The sequence below is a fragment of the Saccharomyces kudriavzevii genome (genome assembly GCF_947243775.1).
Source record: "Saccharomyces kudriavzevii IFO 1802 strain IFO1802 genome assembly, chromosome: 13".
Lineage (NCBI taxonomy): Eukaryota > Fungi > Ascomycota > Saccharomycetes > Saccharomycetales > Saccharomycetaceae > Saccharomyces > Saccharomyces kudriavzevii.
The window spans coordinates 612,921-630,936 of NC_079284.1; the positions used below are offsets into that span (position 1 = coordinate 612,921).

Here is an 18,016-nt window from a genome sequence, read left to right on the forward strand (position 1 = left end):
CGCATTCAGCTTGTGAAATTCATGTAGTAAAGAAAATCATCTCATCACATCAAACAATTCACGACCTTAAACGCTCACCAACGCCTCACATACGTTCTTGCCGTGTGGATTTGGTTAACTGTAACATTGATAATGAGTAAAGAAAAAGAGCAAAAAATTAGCATACGTGATATACTGAACAAAAAGCCACAGCTCACGCAAAAGACGCCGCTAGATTTTTTCTTTGAGGATCTGGATGACCATGTAATTACTCCAATAAACGAATTTGAGTTTGACTCGGCTTGTCATTCTTCCATTTATCAGGTTTTGGGATGTACAAATAATAATGGGTTTGTTGCGGTGCTTTTGCAAAGTTTTGAAAATTTGCATATTGAAGTACTTGAACAGCAAAGGACGCTCGCTCAAAACAAAAGTGATTTATTGCCCATCTCATTGCATGATATGAAGTACGTGGATGAACTAATAAATCTTTTGATTATTCACGGTATAGATGCCAATTTGTCTTCAGCAATGAAAATTCCGTTCGATTCGAAAAGATTGAATGCTTTCAAGAAGGGCGAAAAAAACACACAATATGAAACTCCTCGAGGGCATATCATAAACAGTGATACATTATCTCAAGTTATAATTGTATTTTATAATATTCTGACCGATGAAAAGTCCTCTGACTATTTGAGAAGTATAATTTTAAAGGGCAGTGCGTATGCGAACATTTTCTTGGGTTTAAATGTACTACACCTGCAGTTTCCCAACGAGTTCACTTCACAAATGATTACAAAACTAGAAAGTTCTCAAGAAACTTATATTTTATTTACGGTGTATACTTTACTAGTCGAAACAATTCAGGATGGAAAGACAAGGGAAGTAATACTATCAAGGCTAACAACTCTAACCTTACGCAGACCAGAAAACGGCCTGATCAGCTTAATTGATTTTATCTTGGGTGTAAGAGATGCAGAAGATATTGATATCGAAAAGTTTAATCGTATCTACCAGATTTTGATGAGCAAACCGAAAACAATGACAAACTTGCAATATTTGACCGGATTGTTCGAACAAATTTACGACGGCCTCACTTATGTGAACAGACCTGTCCTAGTCACTTGTTTGAATGGATTAATCTCCAAGTTCTACACGAGGAATAAGAGAATTGTACAAGACTTTCTTTTCAAAAAAATCTACTCCATCATTTTCAATCATCCGTTGCGCGATCATTCGGCAAAGAAACTGAATGACGTTATCAACGTTCTCATATCGTTGTCTAAAAATTCTTCGACGGATTTACTCAATGATTTAGTTACAGGTCACCCCAACGAATATGGCGCTTCTGGTCAATTTTTTTTGAATATATGGATATATGGACTATTTTTGAAGAAAACCCAAAAAATTAACCCGTTAAGAGTAAATGAATTATCTATTTCGGAAGATAAAAGTTCACAACGAACAAATTTGTCAAGCGAACCTTCTTCAAATTACTACCAGGTTGTCTTATCATTATTAAAGTCCTTAATAGTTACAACAGGAAATTATCAGAACCTAAATCTATTGAGTCTGAACCTGCTCAATTTAGAGCATGACAAATGGAGGTTTTTGATTAATTTAGACACCCATCTACCCTACATATCAGTTAAAAATCCGAATACAGCGCAGTTACTCTCCGACAAGAGTTCGAAGAATGGTCAGATGTCTGAATTTTTCCGAGATATGGACCTTTCAGTAGATCTGTTTATGGACTTTCTAATACTGATAAATGATGATGAACAATTGAAGATTCTGTTTTTGGAAATTTTGAAAAGATGGGTTCATCATACGAGGGAAGGCGAGAAAAAATCCTTAACGGCTCTGCGTAAGATATCGGATGTGTCAGATAATGCACTGGTGCTCATGGACTTGAAGATTTTGGAACGTATGAACGAACAATTTAAATCAAATTTTGTAAACAAGCCTAAAGATATCCTTATCGTCATTGATCAATTGCTTGATATAGTTCAAAGAAAAGATGAAGCACAGAAAGAAGAAGCTGATTCAGATGATGAAGAAGAAGAAGAAAAGGAAGAAGAAGAAGAAGAGGGAATGAAAGAACCAGATTTAAAGGAGGATTCTGGCTTCATGATTATCTTACGATTATTGTCTACTGTCCTTTCAGAATCTACCAACAATATATTATCGCAGAATAGCCATATATTAGAATCCATCTGCAGAAAATTATCTTCTTTCAACACTGATGATTCTGAAGTGGAAATATTGTTGAAATCGATAGATGATATTTTGATCAAAAAGTCCACAATAAACACCAGCGATAACAAAGAAATTGACATGGACAAGGACATTCTGGATAAAGCGATGACTAATCTAAATGATCCTTTGGTTCCCATAAAATCACTTGGGTTAACAGAGCTACGGAAACTAATTGAAAAGAAGTCTCGAGTAATTTCACTGGAAAATGTGTTGCAAATACATTTAGATTATTTGAAGGATGCAGATCCCTTTATCTACCTTAACGTCATTAAAGGACTTACGATGTTATGCGAGTCAGAACCGGAAATTGTCTTACCTTTACTTGTTCAGTTTTACGCAGATAAGCAGAAGAAGAATAAATTAGATAACGTGCTGAAAGTCGGCGAGGTATTTATCAATTATATTCAACGTCAAAACCAACTGTTTCAGGGTGAAATGGCGTATTTGATTATAGATACCTGTCTTGACATCGTCAGACCAAACGATAACGCACCATTGGATAACAGACGGCGTATGTCGTCTATGTCAATCTTGGGCATGTGTCTTCAAACCAATGCTAGGGGCCTCCCAGACAGGATCCGCGATATGTTGGATTGTGCATTTGGAATACTGCAATTAGAACAGCCACGTAGACATTCGGAGGACAAGGATAATTCTTTTCTAATGAGAAGAAGTGCTGTACATCTGATACACGACTTTCTGTACAGCACAGGGCTCGAAATGCTCCCCTCTGAGTATAATTACGACCAGTTAAAGAGGCTTTTGTCTTACGTGCATGACCAAGACGAAGATTACTTGGTCTGTGGGCAGGTTAACAAGCTTCTGACCGTGATAGACAGTTTGTAGCTCATTTTCACATTTGACATAAAAGTTTCATATATACGAGGCTAAAATCTATTCTCTTTTTCATTTTCTCTCTTTTTTCAAGAAGAGTTATTACCAAAAAAAAAAAAAATAGTAGCCGCCGAGGTTCCACTGTTACCCGGCGTGGATTTCAGGGCTTTTTTTTTTTCTAGAAGGTGAAAGAACAATTTTTCTCTTTTTTTCGAGGTTCCACCAAGTGTTGGGTAATGAGGGAGCAGCGCTGTATAAAAAGAATGGCATGTGAGCAGTCAGTCCCAATTTAAGATGTTAAGTGTGCATTATCTCTTGTAAATATTTCGGCTTTTACCTTTGGTGAACTCATAGAAAAGTAATAGAAAAAATAAAATCAATCTGAAACATGGCTGGTGAAACTTTTGAATTTCAAGCTGAAATAACTCAGTTGATGAGTTTAATCATCAACACTGTCTATTCTAACAAGGAAATTTTCTTGAGAGAATTGATTTCCAATGCTTCCGATGCTTTGGACAAGATCAGATACCAAGCTTTGTCTGACCCAAAGGAACTGGAAACTGAACCAGATTTGTTCATTAGACTCACACCAAGACCAGAGGAAAAGGTCTTGGAAATCAGAGATTCCGGTATTGGTATGACCAAAGCGGAATTGATCAATAACTTGGGTACCATCGCCAAATCCGGTACTAAGGCTTTTATGGAAGCTCTTTCTGCTGGTGCCGATGTCTCCATGATCGGTCAATTCGGTGTTGGTTTCTATTCTTTATTTTTGGTTGCTGACAGAGTTCAAGTTATTTCTAAGAACAACGATGATGAGCAATACATCTGGGAATCTAACGCCGGTGGCTCTTTTACCGTTACTTTGGACGAAGTCAATGAAAGAATTGGTAGAGGTACCGTCTTGAGATTATTCTTGAAAGATGACCAATTGGAATACTTGGAAGAAAAGAAGATCAAGGAAGTTATCAAGAGACATTCTGAATTTGTTGCTTATCCTATTCAATTATTAGTTACTAAAGAAGTTGAAAAGGAGGTTCCAATCCCAGAAGAAGAAAAGAAGGATGACGAAGAGAAGGAAGATGAAGAAAAGAAGGATGAGGATGACAAAAAACCAAAATTGGAAGAAGTCGATGAAGAAGAAGAAGAAAAGAAGCCAAAAACTAAGAAAGTGAAGGAAGAAGTTCAAGAATTGGAAGAATTGAATAAGACCAAGCCATTGTGGACTAGAAACCCATCCGACATCACCCAAGAAGAATACAATGCCTTCTACAAATCTATTTCCAACGACTGGGAAGACCCACTATACGTTAAGCATTTCTCTGTCGAGGGTCAATTGGAATTCAGAGCCATTTTATTTATTCCAAAGAGAGCCCCATTCGACTTGTTTGAAAGTAAGAAGAAGAAGAATAATATCAAGTTGTACGTTCGTCGTGTTTTCATCACTGATGAAGCTGAAGACTTAATTCCAGAATGGTTATCTTTCGTCAAGGGTGTTGTTGACTCTGAAGATTTGCCATTAAACTTGTCCAGAGAAATGTTGCAACAAAACAAGATCATGAAGGTTATCAGAAAGAACATCGTCAAGAAGTTGATCGAGTCTTTCAACGAAATTGCTGAAGACTCTGAACAATTTGATAAGTTCTACTCTGCCTTTGCTAAGAACATTAAATTAGGTGTTCATGAAGATACTCAAAACAGAGTTGCCTTGGCTAGATTGCTACGTTACAACTCCACCAAATCTGTCGATGAGTTGACATCTTTGGCCGATTACGTTACCAGAATGCCAGAACACCAAAAGAACATCTATTACATCACTGGTGAATCCTTGAAAGCTGTTGAGAAATCTCCATTCTTGGATGCCTTGAAGGCTAAGAACTTTGAGGTTTTGTTCTTAACTGATCCAATTGATGAATACGCCTTCACTCAATTGAAGGAATTCGAAGGTAAGACTTTAGTTGACATCACCAAAGACTTTGAATTGGAAGAAACTGATGAAGAGAAAGCTGAAAGAGAGAAGGAAATTAAGGAATACGAACCATTGACCAAAGCCTTGAAAGACATCTTGGGTGACCAAGTCGAAAAGGTAGTTGTTTCATACAAATTATTGGACGCTCCAGCTGCCATCAGAACCGGTCAATTTGGTTGGTCCGCTAACATGGAAAGAATCATGAAGGCCCAGGCTTTAAGAGATTCTTCTATGTCTTCCTACATGTCATCTAAGAAGACTTTCGAAATTTCTGCAAAATCTCCAATAATCAAGGAATTGAAAAAGAGAGTTGACGAAGGTGGTGCTCAAGATAAAACTGTCAAGGATTTGACCAATTTGTTATTCGAAACCGCTTTGTTGACTTCTGGTTTCAGTTTGGAAGAACCAACTTCCTTTGCTTCAAGAATCAACAGATTGATCTCCCTCGGTTTGAATATCGATGAAGAAGAAGAAACTGAAGCTGCTCCAGAAGCTTCCACTGAGGCTCCGGTCGAGGAAATTCCAGCTGATACCGAAATGGAAGAAGTTGATTAAGCCTTGCTTTCGTCTTCATGTCTTATATATTATATAAATTTGTTTACTTATTTTTACTATTTGTAATAATGATACTGCTTTTACGCGCACTTTAAAGGCTTTGTTTTTAATGCAAACAAAGAGTGTAATGATGTATGTTAATATTTACAGGCTGCACTATCATATACTTTTAGAAAAATTCCGTTTCCTCTTCTCTAGAGTTCTCCTCGGCGAATTTGTTGATCTTTTCAAGCTCCAGACATCTTCTATAACTGGCGTAGAGCTTCAAACTTGACCAACTAATGGCCGCAGTACCGCAACCTATAATATTGAAAATCATTCTGAATTCTGATGGGGAGCAGTTCGGTGACCATTCAATTTTAAACTTTTTCTGTGCCCAAAGAAAAAGTTTCAATAGAAGACCTCCTGTACATTTTCCAACAAGAGGCCAAACTATCTTTTCTGCTAAAATAGTATACCAGCTCCGCCTGATAAAAAACTCGTCGACGGGGACCATATGGTTCGTATTTTCAAAATCTCCATGATATAAATTCCTCCCTCCTTTATCGATCAGCTTCTTGTAGATTAGATCAAAAAACCGCTTGAGACTAAAATTGTAGCAAAACGTCGCCAAATTAGAGTATAAAATTATTTTGGGTAATCCTATCCCCTTGTAGTACTTGTTCCCGGCGGTTTTAACGATATTGAGGTATACCCATTTGAAGAGTATTGCGTTAGCGCTCACATTAGAAATATTACTCAGGTAATGTAAGAATCCACATATTATTATCGAAGAGGTCAATGGAATGCTTAATAAACCGCGTTCAGTCTGGGCATACACGTCCAACGCCTTCGTAGTACTTATATTCAACATATTTCTTAGAACATTTTCAGGAAACAGGCAGCGCAATTGCCACAATCCAAGATCGAAACTTGTCTTTTCAGGATTCAAGAGAAATGAACTAGTGATTCCCAATGGGACAACATACCGTGTAATTTTCTGCCACTGGTAAAATAGAGATAATACAGGAGAATAAGTCGTTACTGTGGGTCTTTTTATAAAGTTTGTTTTCTTGCACTGGGGACACTGGCCAAATTTCAACAGAACGTAGGGTGGATGATTATTTCTCTTGGTATAAAGAGACATTATATTGAACAGGTAATCATTTTGAAATGGAACCGATTTTTGCCCCCAAATAGGTCGTGTCTCCCATATTTCAGCCAATGAAAAAGTTGTCATAAAGTCGTGATGTCCATCCACGAGGCATTTCAAACTGGTTATTATAGGTAAATCGGCACCCTTTGGTGAATCGAGTGGGTCTGAAAGGAAAAGTTCAACGTGTATTTGGTACAGCCATTTTATGTAGCAACTTTTATGAATTTGCAAATTGCAACCGCATGTGTGCAGTAGCCATGTAGAATCATACGTGGAGTCCTCCAGACATATCCAACATATACAGCGTTTTTTTCTGAGAGCTGGAAAAAATTGGAATGGTATCATGTAGGGTCGGCGACGGCTTGCCGAACTCTTGTAATGTATAAATTCGGTCAAAACTATTATGGTTCACTTTCGTTTTTGAAGCAACTTGCTTATGCTTTCAATTTCACTACGCTTGAAAATAATCAAATGCAATAAATTGAGAATAGGGCGACAAGCTTTTTTTTTTTTCATTGGAATATTCACGATTAAAAAACACATAACTTTATTATTTACGTAACAAAGTTTTCCAGTATATATATATATTTACAGAGTAATAATGTCTTTGGCTAAAAGGCTAGAATGATCGGCTTTTTTTCTTCTTCCCCTCCTTATTGCATTGGTTGCTGGAGGTCCATCATTACATATTTTCTCATCAGATTCTTCTTAATGTTTCTCTTCAAACACAAAGGATCTTCAACGCCGTGTTCTTTTAGGAACTGATTACACTTCGTATCATCCAATAATAACTCCGATGTTCGAGTTTGAATAGAATCAATTACATCTCGCTGTTTCTCTAGATTGACCTCTAGTTCAGATATATTTAGTTGCAAAAGTTGTCTCACCGTTTCCCGCGAAAAATCCTGGATACCATATCTTTGTTTAATTTCCGATAACTCTTTCGGCGTTGATCCCTTAGACAATGCTTCTTGGATAATTCTAATATCATGTAGTAGGGTCGTCTTTTCATTTAATTTTCTTTCTCTTTCTGATCTTTTGTCCAAGAACTCTTTTGCCCTTTGGGCTTCCTCCTTAGCGACACTTAATTGAGCTTCAGATTCGTACAAGGCAAATTGTTGACCTTTATTTCTAATGATCTCAGCAATGGCAAAGAACTTCCTTTTTGAAAGCGGTCTTGTCGCTTCTATTCTTACCAGATCACCTTCCCTTGATATCTCGCCTTCATCGTGCACCAAATAGTCCCTTCTATGGAACAATTCCTTATTGATTTTCTTATTAAATACTTTTGTCTCCACACGTACCTTAACCGTCTTTTGCATCTTCCCTTGGGAGACGACCAAGCCTAAAAAGTTTTGACGGGCCATTACAACGTAAAATCCACTAGTTTTCAAAATTTCTCAACTTTGAGAACTCACGCCCGTTTTAGGTTATTATAAGTTCCCTATAAAAGCTTGATGCTAACTAGCTATCGCCTAAAATTAGCTTAAAATTCAAAATTCTTGAGGAAAAGAAGAAGCAATTATTCTGTTACCCGTATATGATGCATTACCCTGTTTATGACTCCTTTTTGAAAGAAGACTCTTTTTATGGAGTCATGATATTTGGAGGAGTCACCCAGATCAGACATCGAGCCGTAAAGTGTTTTTGATAAGCTGGTCGAAATATCCCCAATAAGTATAAAGGGAAGTATAATCAATCAATACAATTCACTCGGCCTTCTTGCTTCGTTCATTAATGGCTGCTGTTATCCGTGTCTTCTTGCCTTATTGCTGCCGCTGTTACATTACGCACTCATCAATTTGACTACAGCTCATTGAAAAAGGGGAATTCTTTGTAGAAGGTATAAGTAACATGTTTAGGACGAGAGTGGGCGCTATCTTCAGGTCAGGCGCCAATTACGTTTCTCAGGCTAGATCCAGATCACTCCATTCTCAGTCAATTTTACTCAAAGCAGCCGTTGCTGACATATCATCTTCGCAATATACGAAGATTTACAATCCTGATTTGAAGAATATTGAGAGACCGCTAGATACATTTCCCAGACGTCATTTAGGTCCTTCTCCAAACGATGTTAAAAAAATGTTAAAAACAATGCATTACACCGATTTAAACACATTTGTAGAAGAGCTTGTTCCGCCTAATATTTTGAAAAGAAGACCCTTGAATCTAGAAGCTCCTAGTAAAGGATTCTGTGAACAGGAAATGATTCAACATTTGGAGAAAATTGCGAATAAAAACCGCTATAAAGTTAGAAACTTCATCGGTAAGGGTTACTACGGTACGATTTTACCGCCAGTTATCCAAAGAAACCTATTAGAAAGCCCAGAATGGTATACTTCCTACACTCCGTATCAACCTGAAATTTCTCAGGGTAGATTGGAAGCATTATTAAACTTCCAAACGGTTGTTTCAGATTTGACTGGTTTGCCCGTGGCAAACGCCTCATTGTTAGATGAGGGTACAGCCGCTGGTGAAGCCATGCTATTGTCGTTCAATGTTTCCAGGAAGAAAAAATTTAAGTACGTGATAGATAAGAAATTGCATCAGCAAACTAAGAGCGTTATCCGCACCAGGGCAATGCCATTCAATATTGAAATTGTGGAGGTTGATTGTTCAGATATCGAGGACGCTGTGAATGTTTTAAAAAACCCCGATGTATCTGGTTGCTTAGTTCAATATCCAGCAACAGATGGTTCAATTTTAGCACCCGATGCGATGAAGCAACTTTCTGAAGCGTTGCATTCTCATAAGTCTTTGCTGTCAGTTGCTTCAGATTTAATGGCTTTGACACTACTGAAACCACCCGCTGATTACGGTGCTGACATTGTCTTGGGGTCTTCTCAAAGATTTGGCGTCCCAATGGGTTATGGTGGTCCTCACGCTGCTTTTTTCGCCGTTATAAATAAATTGAATAGAAAGATTCCTGGTAGAATTGTCGGTATATCTAAGGACCGCTTAGGTAACACAGCATTGCGTTTAGCCCTACAAACTAGAGAGCAACACATTAAGCGCGACAAGGCAACTTCAAACATTTGTACTGCGCAAGCTCTTTTGGCCAATGTCGCCTCCAGTTACTGCGTTTATCATGGTCCCAGGGGTTTGCAGAATATTTCCGAGAGGATATTCAGCTTAACATCGATATTAGCGAACGCCATTAAAGATGGTAGCTGTCCCCATCAATTAATCAACCAAACCTGGTTTGATACTTTGACCATAAAATTGGGCAATGGTGTAAATTCTCAACAAATATTGGACAGAGCTTTGAATGAGTTTGATATTAATTTATTTGCAGTCGATGCGGCCACTGTCTCTTTGGCTCTTGATGAAACAACTACTAAAAGCGATGTTGAAAATTTAATTAAAGTGTTTGATATTAAAAATTCCACAGAGTATCTCTCAAAGGATTATTCTAACAGTTTTCCTACAGAATTTCGGCGTACTGATGAAATATTGAAGAGTGAAGTCTTCCACAAACACCATAGCGAAACTGCAATGTTGAGATATCTACATAGATTACAATCTCGCGATTTATCTCTTGCTAATTCTATGATCCCATTAGGTTCCTGTACTATGAAGTTGAACAGTACAGTTGAAATGATGCCCATCACATGGCCACAATTTGCCAATATTCATCCCTTCCAACCGTTAAATCAAGTCCAGGGGTACAAAGAACTCATTAGTTCTTTGGAGAAAGATTTATGCAGCATTACAGGTTACGATGGTATTTCTCTACAGCCAAATTCAGGTGCTCAAGGTGAATACACTGGTTTGAGAGTAATTAGATCGTATTTGGAAAGTAAGGGTGAAAGTCACCGTAACATTTGTTTGATCCCCGTATCTGCACATGGTACAAATCCGGCTTCTGCTGCCATGGCAGGTTTGAAAGTTGTTCCAGTCAACTGTTTACAAAATGGTTCTCTGGATTTAATTGATTTAAAGAATAAGGCTGAAAAGCATTCCAACGAATTAGCCGCTGTAATGATCACTTATCCTTCCACCTACGGTTTATTCGAACCAAGTATTCAAGATGCTATTGACACGGTGCATTCGTTTGGTGGGCAAGTCTATTTGGATGGTGCTAACATGAATGCTCAAGTCGGGCTAACTTCACCAGGTGATCTTGGCGCAGATGTCTGCCACTTGAATTTACATAAGACATTTTCCATCCCTCATGGTGGAGGTGGTCCAGCTGGTGCCCCTATCTGCGTAGCATCACATTTGATACCTCATTTACCAAGGCATGATGTCGTCGATATGGTCACTGGAGTTGGTAGTGAGAAATCTATCGATTCAGTCTCCTCTGCCCCATATGGTAACGCTTTGGTGTTACCAATATCTTATGCTTACATTAAAATGATGGGTAATGAAGCTTTACCATTTTCTAGTGTAATAGCGATGCTAAACTCGAATTATATGATGACAAGGTTAAGAGATCATTATAAAATTCTCTTTGTTAATGAATTGAGCACATTGAAGCATTGTGCTCATGAGTTCATAATCGATCTAAGAGAATATAAAGCTAAGGGTGTCGAAGCCATTGACGTAGCCAAGAGATTGCAAGACTACGGATTCCATGCTCCAACTTTAGCCTTCCCTGTTCCAGGGACTTTGATGGTGGAACCAACAGAATCAGAAAACTTGGAAGAATTGGATAGATTCTGTGATGCTATGATATCTATTAAAGGAGAAATTAATGCCTTGATATGTGATCAACCAAAGGGGCAAATTTTGAAAAATGCCCCTCATTCATTGGAAGACTTCATCACTTCCTCCGATTGGGATACCAGAGGCTATACCCGTGAAGAAGCGGCTTATCCCTTGCCCTTTTTGAAATACAATAAATTTTGGCCTACCGTTGCTAGATTGGATGATACTTACGGTGATATGAATTTGATCTGTACATGTCCCTCCGTAGAAGAAGTCGCGAGCGAAGTTGATTGAGTATCTGCGGATGTATATTAGCCAACGCATTGTGCACGTACATGAATAAAAAATATTCCAAAAATTACTGATTCTAAAGGGAGTAAATCTCGTTTGGAAGCGCAATTTTGTAAGTGAACAATACACACGAAAATTGTGCTTTACTCGGTTGATACGTTTCTAAATTTCTTTTCATTTATATGCTGTGTCATTGTATATGCAATTACTATAAAGGAATGAGCACTATGAAAAATTGCTTTCAAATAGTGTCGTATATATGCAACGGACCATATTTCTTCAATAGTTTATTTTCTTCCTCTGTAATGGCCTCTATAATTTTTAAACCCTCGTCTTCCATTGGCAGATTTCTTAGCAGGCTTGGTGGTCGTCTTCGTAACTGATTTACCACTTATTGAGCTTTTGGATAGTTGGCTTTCCCTGATCTGGTTAACTATTTGTTGATTCTCCTTGGCTTCGTTCGGGTTGGCGTCAAAGAACCTAGATCTTATCCCAGTGCTATGGATAGTGTCATTGATCGAACCGGACACTTTGTTAACAGATTCTTCATTCAATATTGTGTCGTATTTTTCATGATCTGTGTTTGATCTTTCCTTGCTAAGATCTGCGATTGTAGCTTTGAAATATTTTAATCTCCGACGGTATTTGTCCTCTATGGGACCTAAAGCGGCAACGGCCGAGTCATTCATTGGCAAGATTGTCGCCATTTTCTTCAAGATAGAATCGGGCATAAAGTTCCCAACTGGAGGAACCATTCTATTTCCTAAATTTAATGACAATTCTCTCAGCCGTTCGTACGTTATCCGCAAGTTATTTAATTCTTGTGTCGAATGCAAATCATTCGTGTTTTTTAAAGAGATTGGGTGTGGGGTTTCCATGGTTGAACTACTGTATGTGTACGATCTTAAGTGTTCTTTTGCACTTATAAAGCGAGTTGACTTGGTAGCGGTACTTCCTCCAATAGTTGTTGATCTTTGCGCCATAGCTGGTGCGTTATCTTCATTCGATTGGTGGCTAGATGATGTTGAGGGACGAGAGTTTGGTGCCGATATCGTAAATTGCATCTTAATATCCATTTTTCCAGAGAGCAGTTTTCTGGCATTGGGGCCCACTTTGACATAACTCGAAGCAAAACCACTATTATTCATTATAGAATATTCCTGTAAAACGCGAATTGTTATCAAATGAAAGAATATTCTTTCAATTTCAGATTTTTGCATGGATTTACCGCAACCATGTTCGTCTAGTGTGTCATGGTTAGCTTGAACAATTTTGGAGCTCCTAGAACCTTTGAAGATGTCTTGACAATAGATTATTGTCACTCTTTCATTTTGGATATTCTCTACCAGTTTAACGATTTTTTTAGCAGATTCTGTAACATCTCTTTCCTCACTTATCATATTGGCACTATTTCTGCAATTGTCACAGTTCTTATGACACAATTTAGAATCAAAATCCTCGTTGAAGTAAGATAGAACTAATTTTCTTCTACAGTCAGTAACGTTGTCACAATACGCCATCACTTGCTGTAATTTATTCAAATGCTTCTCTTTATTTTCTCTGTCTAAATTCTTATCTTTTTGAATCATTGTCTGCATAGTTCTGATGTCTCTAAATGAAAAGTAGGTAATACAATATGAATACTTACCATCTCTTCCGGCACGACCAGTTTCTTGATAATAACCTTCTAATGTTCGTGGAACAGTGAAATGGTAAACAAATCTCACGTCAGGTTTATCAATACCCATACCAAAAGCAACAGTAGCGCAAATGACTTGTACTTCATCAGCTTGCCATGCCTTTTGTACACTTAATCTTTCGTCAGGTTCCATACCTGCATGGTAGTAGGCACATTTGATGCCATTTCTCAGCATTTGAGCTGAAGTCTGCTCGCAAGATTTTTTAGAGTGGCAATATATGATACCAGTTTGATTCCTAAATCTTGATTTAACAGCATCGCAAATTTCGAAAATGGTATTTTTGGTCTTTTTGTTTACTTCATAATACAAATTTGTTCTGTTAAAACTTTGCTTTAGAAAAACAGGTTCCTTTAATTCAAGATTATGGATAATATCCATTCTGACTTGTTCACTTGCGGTTGCAGTTAGAGCGATCATTGGAATATCAGGGTATTCTCTTTTAAAGAATTTTAGTTCCTTGTAATCAGGCCTAAAATCATGGCCCCAATTAGAAACACAATGTGCTTCATCCACAACAATACGGGCCAGCTTACCATCTTCATACAATCTACTAATGGCTCTTTTACACTGTTCAGAAGCACTGATCATTTCAGGAGATATGTAAACTAAATCCAACAATCCGTTAATAAATAGATTGAAAGTTTGTCTTCTTTGTTCTGCAGTGCCCTTAGAACTGAACATGCTCGCCTTAATATTCATATTCAATAAATGTTCAACTTGATCATGCATCAAAGAAATCAGGGGAGAAACGACAATGGTAGTACCATGCGTCTTACCAGATTTTACCACGGCAGGAAGTTGGTAGCAAAGTGATTTACCACCCCCCGTTGGCATAAGAACAAAAACGTCCTTACCTCGTAAAGTTGCGTTGACCGCCTCCAACTGATTAGGCCTAAAGCCCGGCAATTTAAATACTTCATGCAAACGGTACAAAACTTCCTCAGACCAAGAATAAGTTGGACCCTTTGCCTTGAAACACGAATTGGACTTACTCACTATATCACTTAACGAAAAATCATCATCGAAATCATCTTCCTCCCCTTTTTTTTGGCTAACATTGGATTCTTCCATTTTAATCAAAGCAGACCACGAAGGAGATTGATGGTTGTTGTCATCTATGAGTTTCCTCTCCGTTATAATCTTCAAATCATTGTCCAGTTCCTGGATATCTGCCGCTTGTGTTCTATTCTCTCTTTCTTCATCAAATCTTTCGAGATCACTGTCTGATAGATATTCGAGATTATTGTTTTTATTATCTTCTTCATTATCATCACTTTCTTTCTCACTATCTATTAATTCTAGATCAGAATGTGACATGGGTAAATGTTGATTCCCAAAGGAGAAACTCATGCTGTCATCCAATATCATATCTTTTTCTAGATCTTCTTCGAGCAAATCAATGTGTTCCACACCGATTTGCTTTTGGCGATTGGATATATCACTCTGCGTTGTTGGAGAAGATAAAATAACCTGAACATTTTTATGTTGTGATAGAGTAATTGTGGATCTGGTATCGTCTTCTAAAGGATTTTCTTCGATATTTGCACTTCTATCAAGGTTATCATGATATTCCGTGTCTTGAGTTGGCTCGAGGCCATCATTCACCACAAAATCAAAATCGCTTTGATTTAATAAGTCGTTTTCTTCTTTTTCTTCATCTCTGGTAGTCATATAGCTAGAATGATCATCCTCTTCAGCTTCCATTGTGAGTTCATCCTCCTCCCTTTCAATGGCTGGATAATCGTCTCTCAAGGACTTGCCCATAACGTAATCAAAGGGATCATCTCTATCGGGAATTCTATAGTTTACTGGCTCTCTTAAACGCATATTCCTCCTTGTAAGTTCATCTTGTTCTTCTGAGGTCATCTCGAGACGCGGCGATGCAGGAGAGTGTGGAGTGTTTTTCTGCGGAACATTTATCAAGCCCGGTTGTAATATGGTGGCAGGACCACAATCTATGTCATCCTCATCATCCAGCACCTGGATCAAGTCGTCGTCGCGATTATCCTTATTAGCAATTTTATTGGGGTTTTTGGCAACAACTTTCGTAGCTCCAGTGGTGGCTGCGGTAGTGCTTGTCAAATTCGCACTCTTAAGAGGTAGATTTCCCTCCAGGGCGATAGGCAGAACACTTGATATGATATTTTTATCTTGTGAGGAAACTTGACTATAATCTTTAGTTTGGGCTTTCAAGTTAACATCTTTGTTGGTTTGTATGATATCCTTTTCTAAAGAATCTATACGGATAGAGACGTTGGATAATTGAGGCCGTATATCTCTACTTAATTGAAGCCTTTTAGCATCCTCTGATAATGATGTAGATTCGATAATACTGCATTTCTGTAGCAAACATTTGGATTGTTCTTTCAAAACTGCAATAAGTAAGCCTTGAAGTCGAATCAACTCTTTTGCTGGGTTTTCTTGCGGTTTTTCGATCCGCTTCCTTGTACTTGAACTATCAATCATGTCGCTGTTATTATCTGTACGATCCAGATTCTTATCACTACTGTTTTCCACAAGAGAACTCGCCATGGGCGGTCGGTATGCATTGGGATTGTGCGGTTTCGAACTGCTGGGAGTCCTTGGGTTTGATATGATAGTTGTGCTGGCGGGTATATCCCCCATGGGAGTGTCAGTATATTGGTTAGATGTAGCGGGGTAAGAGAGCCATTCCGTATCGTTCGATAGAGTTTGTGTGCCTTCATATTGTTTCGTAGCTGTACTAGTGGATCCAGACCCAGGAATACTGGTCAACACATTTATTGTTCCTGCACCGTCCTCATCTCTGGACGGTGTAGTAGGTGGCGAGTTTGTTTTGGGCCTCTTGTTCGCAATATGCTTTTGAATAGCCTGAAAGACAAACTCTTTGTCTTCCTGCAAAGTCGCCGTTTCTTTCAACCATTTGTGCTCCCTTCTCAAATTATGTGATGGTTTCGCCACCATTACCCTTTTGTGTGCGTGTGTGCGTGTGTGTTTGTCTCCTTATATGTATATACTAAACGTATATGTTTTCCTTCTCTCCAAGCGATGGCGTCAAGCTGGCTAACAGAAAATAAACACAACGAGAAGGCTTAAAATCAAAATGCTGTCTCCAATGCTCAATTAGCTGACTATGCACTCGCTATTTCTTCCCTCTCAAAGCAGCGTCTTCCCTTAAGATCAAATTCGAGATTCTTATTTGACATTCATATTAGCAGCGTAAACAAAATTTGACAAACGGAGCCGGGCAATTGGCTCGACCATACGGCTGAGCTATATAAACGCAAAAGACCACGAAGAGAATGGCATCTCTTTCTCCTCCTTTATCTTGATAATGACCATTTCATAACAGGAGAACGCGAAGTTTTATTATGGTTGTAGGTGGTAGTAACTGGAGCTTGTGGCTGCGAATGTCACGAGTCCAGCTCAGACAGATCACCAGGTCGCTTGACCGGACATTAATCGGGCTGAGCCATGGGAGGTTTCCCCTTCGATATAACAATAGTATCTTTGCCACCTGGTGGAGAAGTCTGTTTGATGCTTCTGTAGCCTTCAAAAGAGTAGGCAGCTTTGTTATATCTCCATCCGCAAAGAGGGGAGTCACGAGATTTGACCATTTGAGACCCGCAGCTAACGTCAGCAGATTTGCAGCTTTGTCCAGAGTGCCCAAAGGTGTCCCCAGGGGTTTATTTACAAACTGGAATATGACGACGTCGACAAGGTTGTTAGGGCAAAGAGCTTACTCCACTTCTAGCATCAGGTTTACTCAGGAAGCCGTAAATAACATGACTATATCCTTAAGGTGTTTCTTTAACTCATTGAATGGATTAGATCAGTGTTCCCACTCTAACTACTCCAAAACATTCCAGCATGCATCTTATGTCGATTCGTGTCAGAACGATGTTCAACCTGTTGCCTTCAAGAAGCTATCTCAAAAAGATATAAAATTCATTCGCGATTTGGAGTTATTCAAAATAATGAAGACTCAGAATCAAATGATTAATGAATCTAACCCATGTTTTGTGGAAAAGCCAGGTTCTTACATTGAGTTCACCGTTCCTGAGTTCAACGTCAATGGGACATTTTCTGTGCCTTTGTCATTTCTAAATTCTTCTCTCCTGGAAGAGTTGAAGGAAAACATTTCAAGCTACAACAATGATTTAAAATCAATATACGGCACCGTTGACATGATCCTGCAGAACTATGGATCATTGCCGGTAACCTTTCATCGGAATAAGATTCGAATACACTTTCCAAACTCGACGGTGGCGGACACAGAGAGACTGATTGCAAGCCTAAATATCACTACGGGTATTGTTTACGCGGATGCGTCCCTTGACATCGCTTCAGAAGATGCAAGATTGAACACCTTGATCAATGATGACAGATCAACAAGTGCGTGGTCCCTCGTTAATGAAGCGTCTCACCCAGATAGAAGCGCTTTTTCACCTATTTTATCGGAAGTATCTGATGATTGCTATGAATTTGTCTAGTTGGATTGTTCATTCATCGTGTGTTTACATGAAAGCTTATTTTTAATACTCTTACACATGGATGTAAGTATGCGTCCATACATAGTTTTTTTATATTTTTCGTTGTTTTTATGGTTAATACATTATATATTCGTATCTACGTACTCTCACTAGTTCGATTTCTATGAAAATT

The 18,016-nt window shown here is 38.4% G+C and overlaps 7 protein-coding genes across 7 annotated transcripts; 4 read left to right on the top strand and 3 right to left on the bottom strand.

Moving 5' to 3' along the window:
* Positions 1 to 132: 132 nt before the first annotated feature.
* Positions 133 to 3,084, top strand: RTP1 (Rtp1p; the record flags this gene model as incomplete). Its single annotated transcript, XM_056230425.1, has 1 exon — positions 133 to 3,084. One exon carries the CDS (start codon positions 133 to 135, stop codon positions 3,082 to 3,084), a length of 2,952 nt encoding a protein of 983 aa, XP_056084345.1.
* Positions 3,085 to 3,460: 376 nt separating this feature from the next.
* Positions 3,461 to 5,596, top strand: HSC82 (Hsp90 family chaperone HSC82; the record flags this gene model as incomplete). Its single annotated transcript, XM_056230427.1, has 1 exon — positions 3,461 to 5,596. The coding sequence occupies one exon, from the start codon at positions 3,461 to 3,463 to the stop codon at positions 5,594 to 5,596; it is 2,136 nt and encodes a 711-aa protein (XP_056084346.1).
* A 169-nt stretch (positions 5,597 to 5,765) lies between these two features.
* On the bottom strand, positions 5,766 to 7,076 carry SKDI13G3170 (uncharacterized protein; the record flags this gene model as incomplete). The annotated part of the gene is made up of 1 exon (XM_056230428.1): positions 5,766 to 7,076. The coding sequence occupies one exon, from the start codon at positions 7,074 to 7,076 to the stop codon at positions 5,766 to 5,768; it is 1,311 nt and encodes a 436-aa protein (XP_056084347.1).
* A 308-nt stretch (positions 7,077 to 7,384) lies between these two features.
* MRPS17 (mitochondrial 37S ribosomal protein uS17m) lies at positions 7,385 to 8,098 on the bottom strand (the record flags this gene model as incomplete). The annotated part of the gene is made up of 1 exon (XM_056230429.1): positions 7,385 to 8,098. One exon carries the CDS (start codon positions 8,096 to 8,098, stop codon positions 7,385 to 7,387), a length of 714 nt encoding a protein of 237 aa, XP_056084348.1.
* A 487-nt stretch (positions 8,099 to 8,585) lies between these two features.
* On the top strand, positions 8,586 to 11,675 carry GCV2 (glycine decarboxylase subunit P; the record flags this gene model as incomplete). The annotated part of the gene is made up of 1 exon (XM_056230430.1): positions 8,586 to 11,675. One exon carries the CDS (start codon positions 8,586 to 8,588, stop codon positions 11,673 to 11,675), a length of 3,090 nt encoding a protein of 1,029 aa, XP_056084349.1.
* A 284-nt stretch (positions 11,676 to 11,959) lies between these two features.
* On the bottom strand, positions 11,960 to 16,315 carry SGS1 (ATP-dependent DNA helicase SGS1; the record flags this gene model as incomplete). Its single annotated transcript, XM_056230431.1, has 1 exon — positions 11,960 to 16,315. One exon carries the CDS (start codon positions 16,313 to 16,315, stop codon positions 11,960 to 11,962), a length of 4,356 nt encoding a protein of 1,451 aa, XP_056084350.1.
* A 407-nt stretch (positions 16,316 to 16,722) lies between these two features.
* SPG5 (Spg5p) lies at positions 16,723 to 17,844 on the top strand (the record flags this gene model as incomplete). Its single annotated transcript, XM_056230432.1, has 1 exon — positions 16,723 to 17,844. The coding sequence occupies one exon, from the start codon at positions 16,723 to 16,725 to the stop codon at positions 17,842 to 17,844; it is 1,122 nt and encodes a 373-aa protein (XP_056084351.1).
* Positions 17,845 to 18,016: the final 172 nt, after the last annotated feature.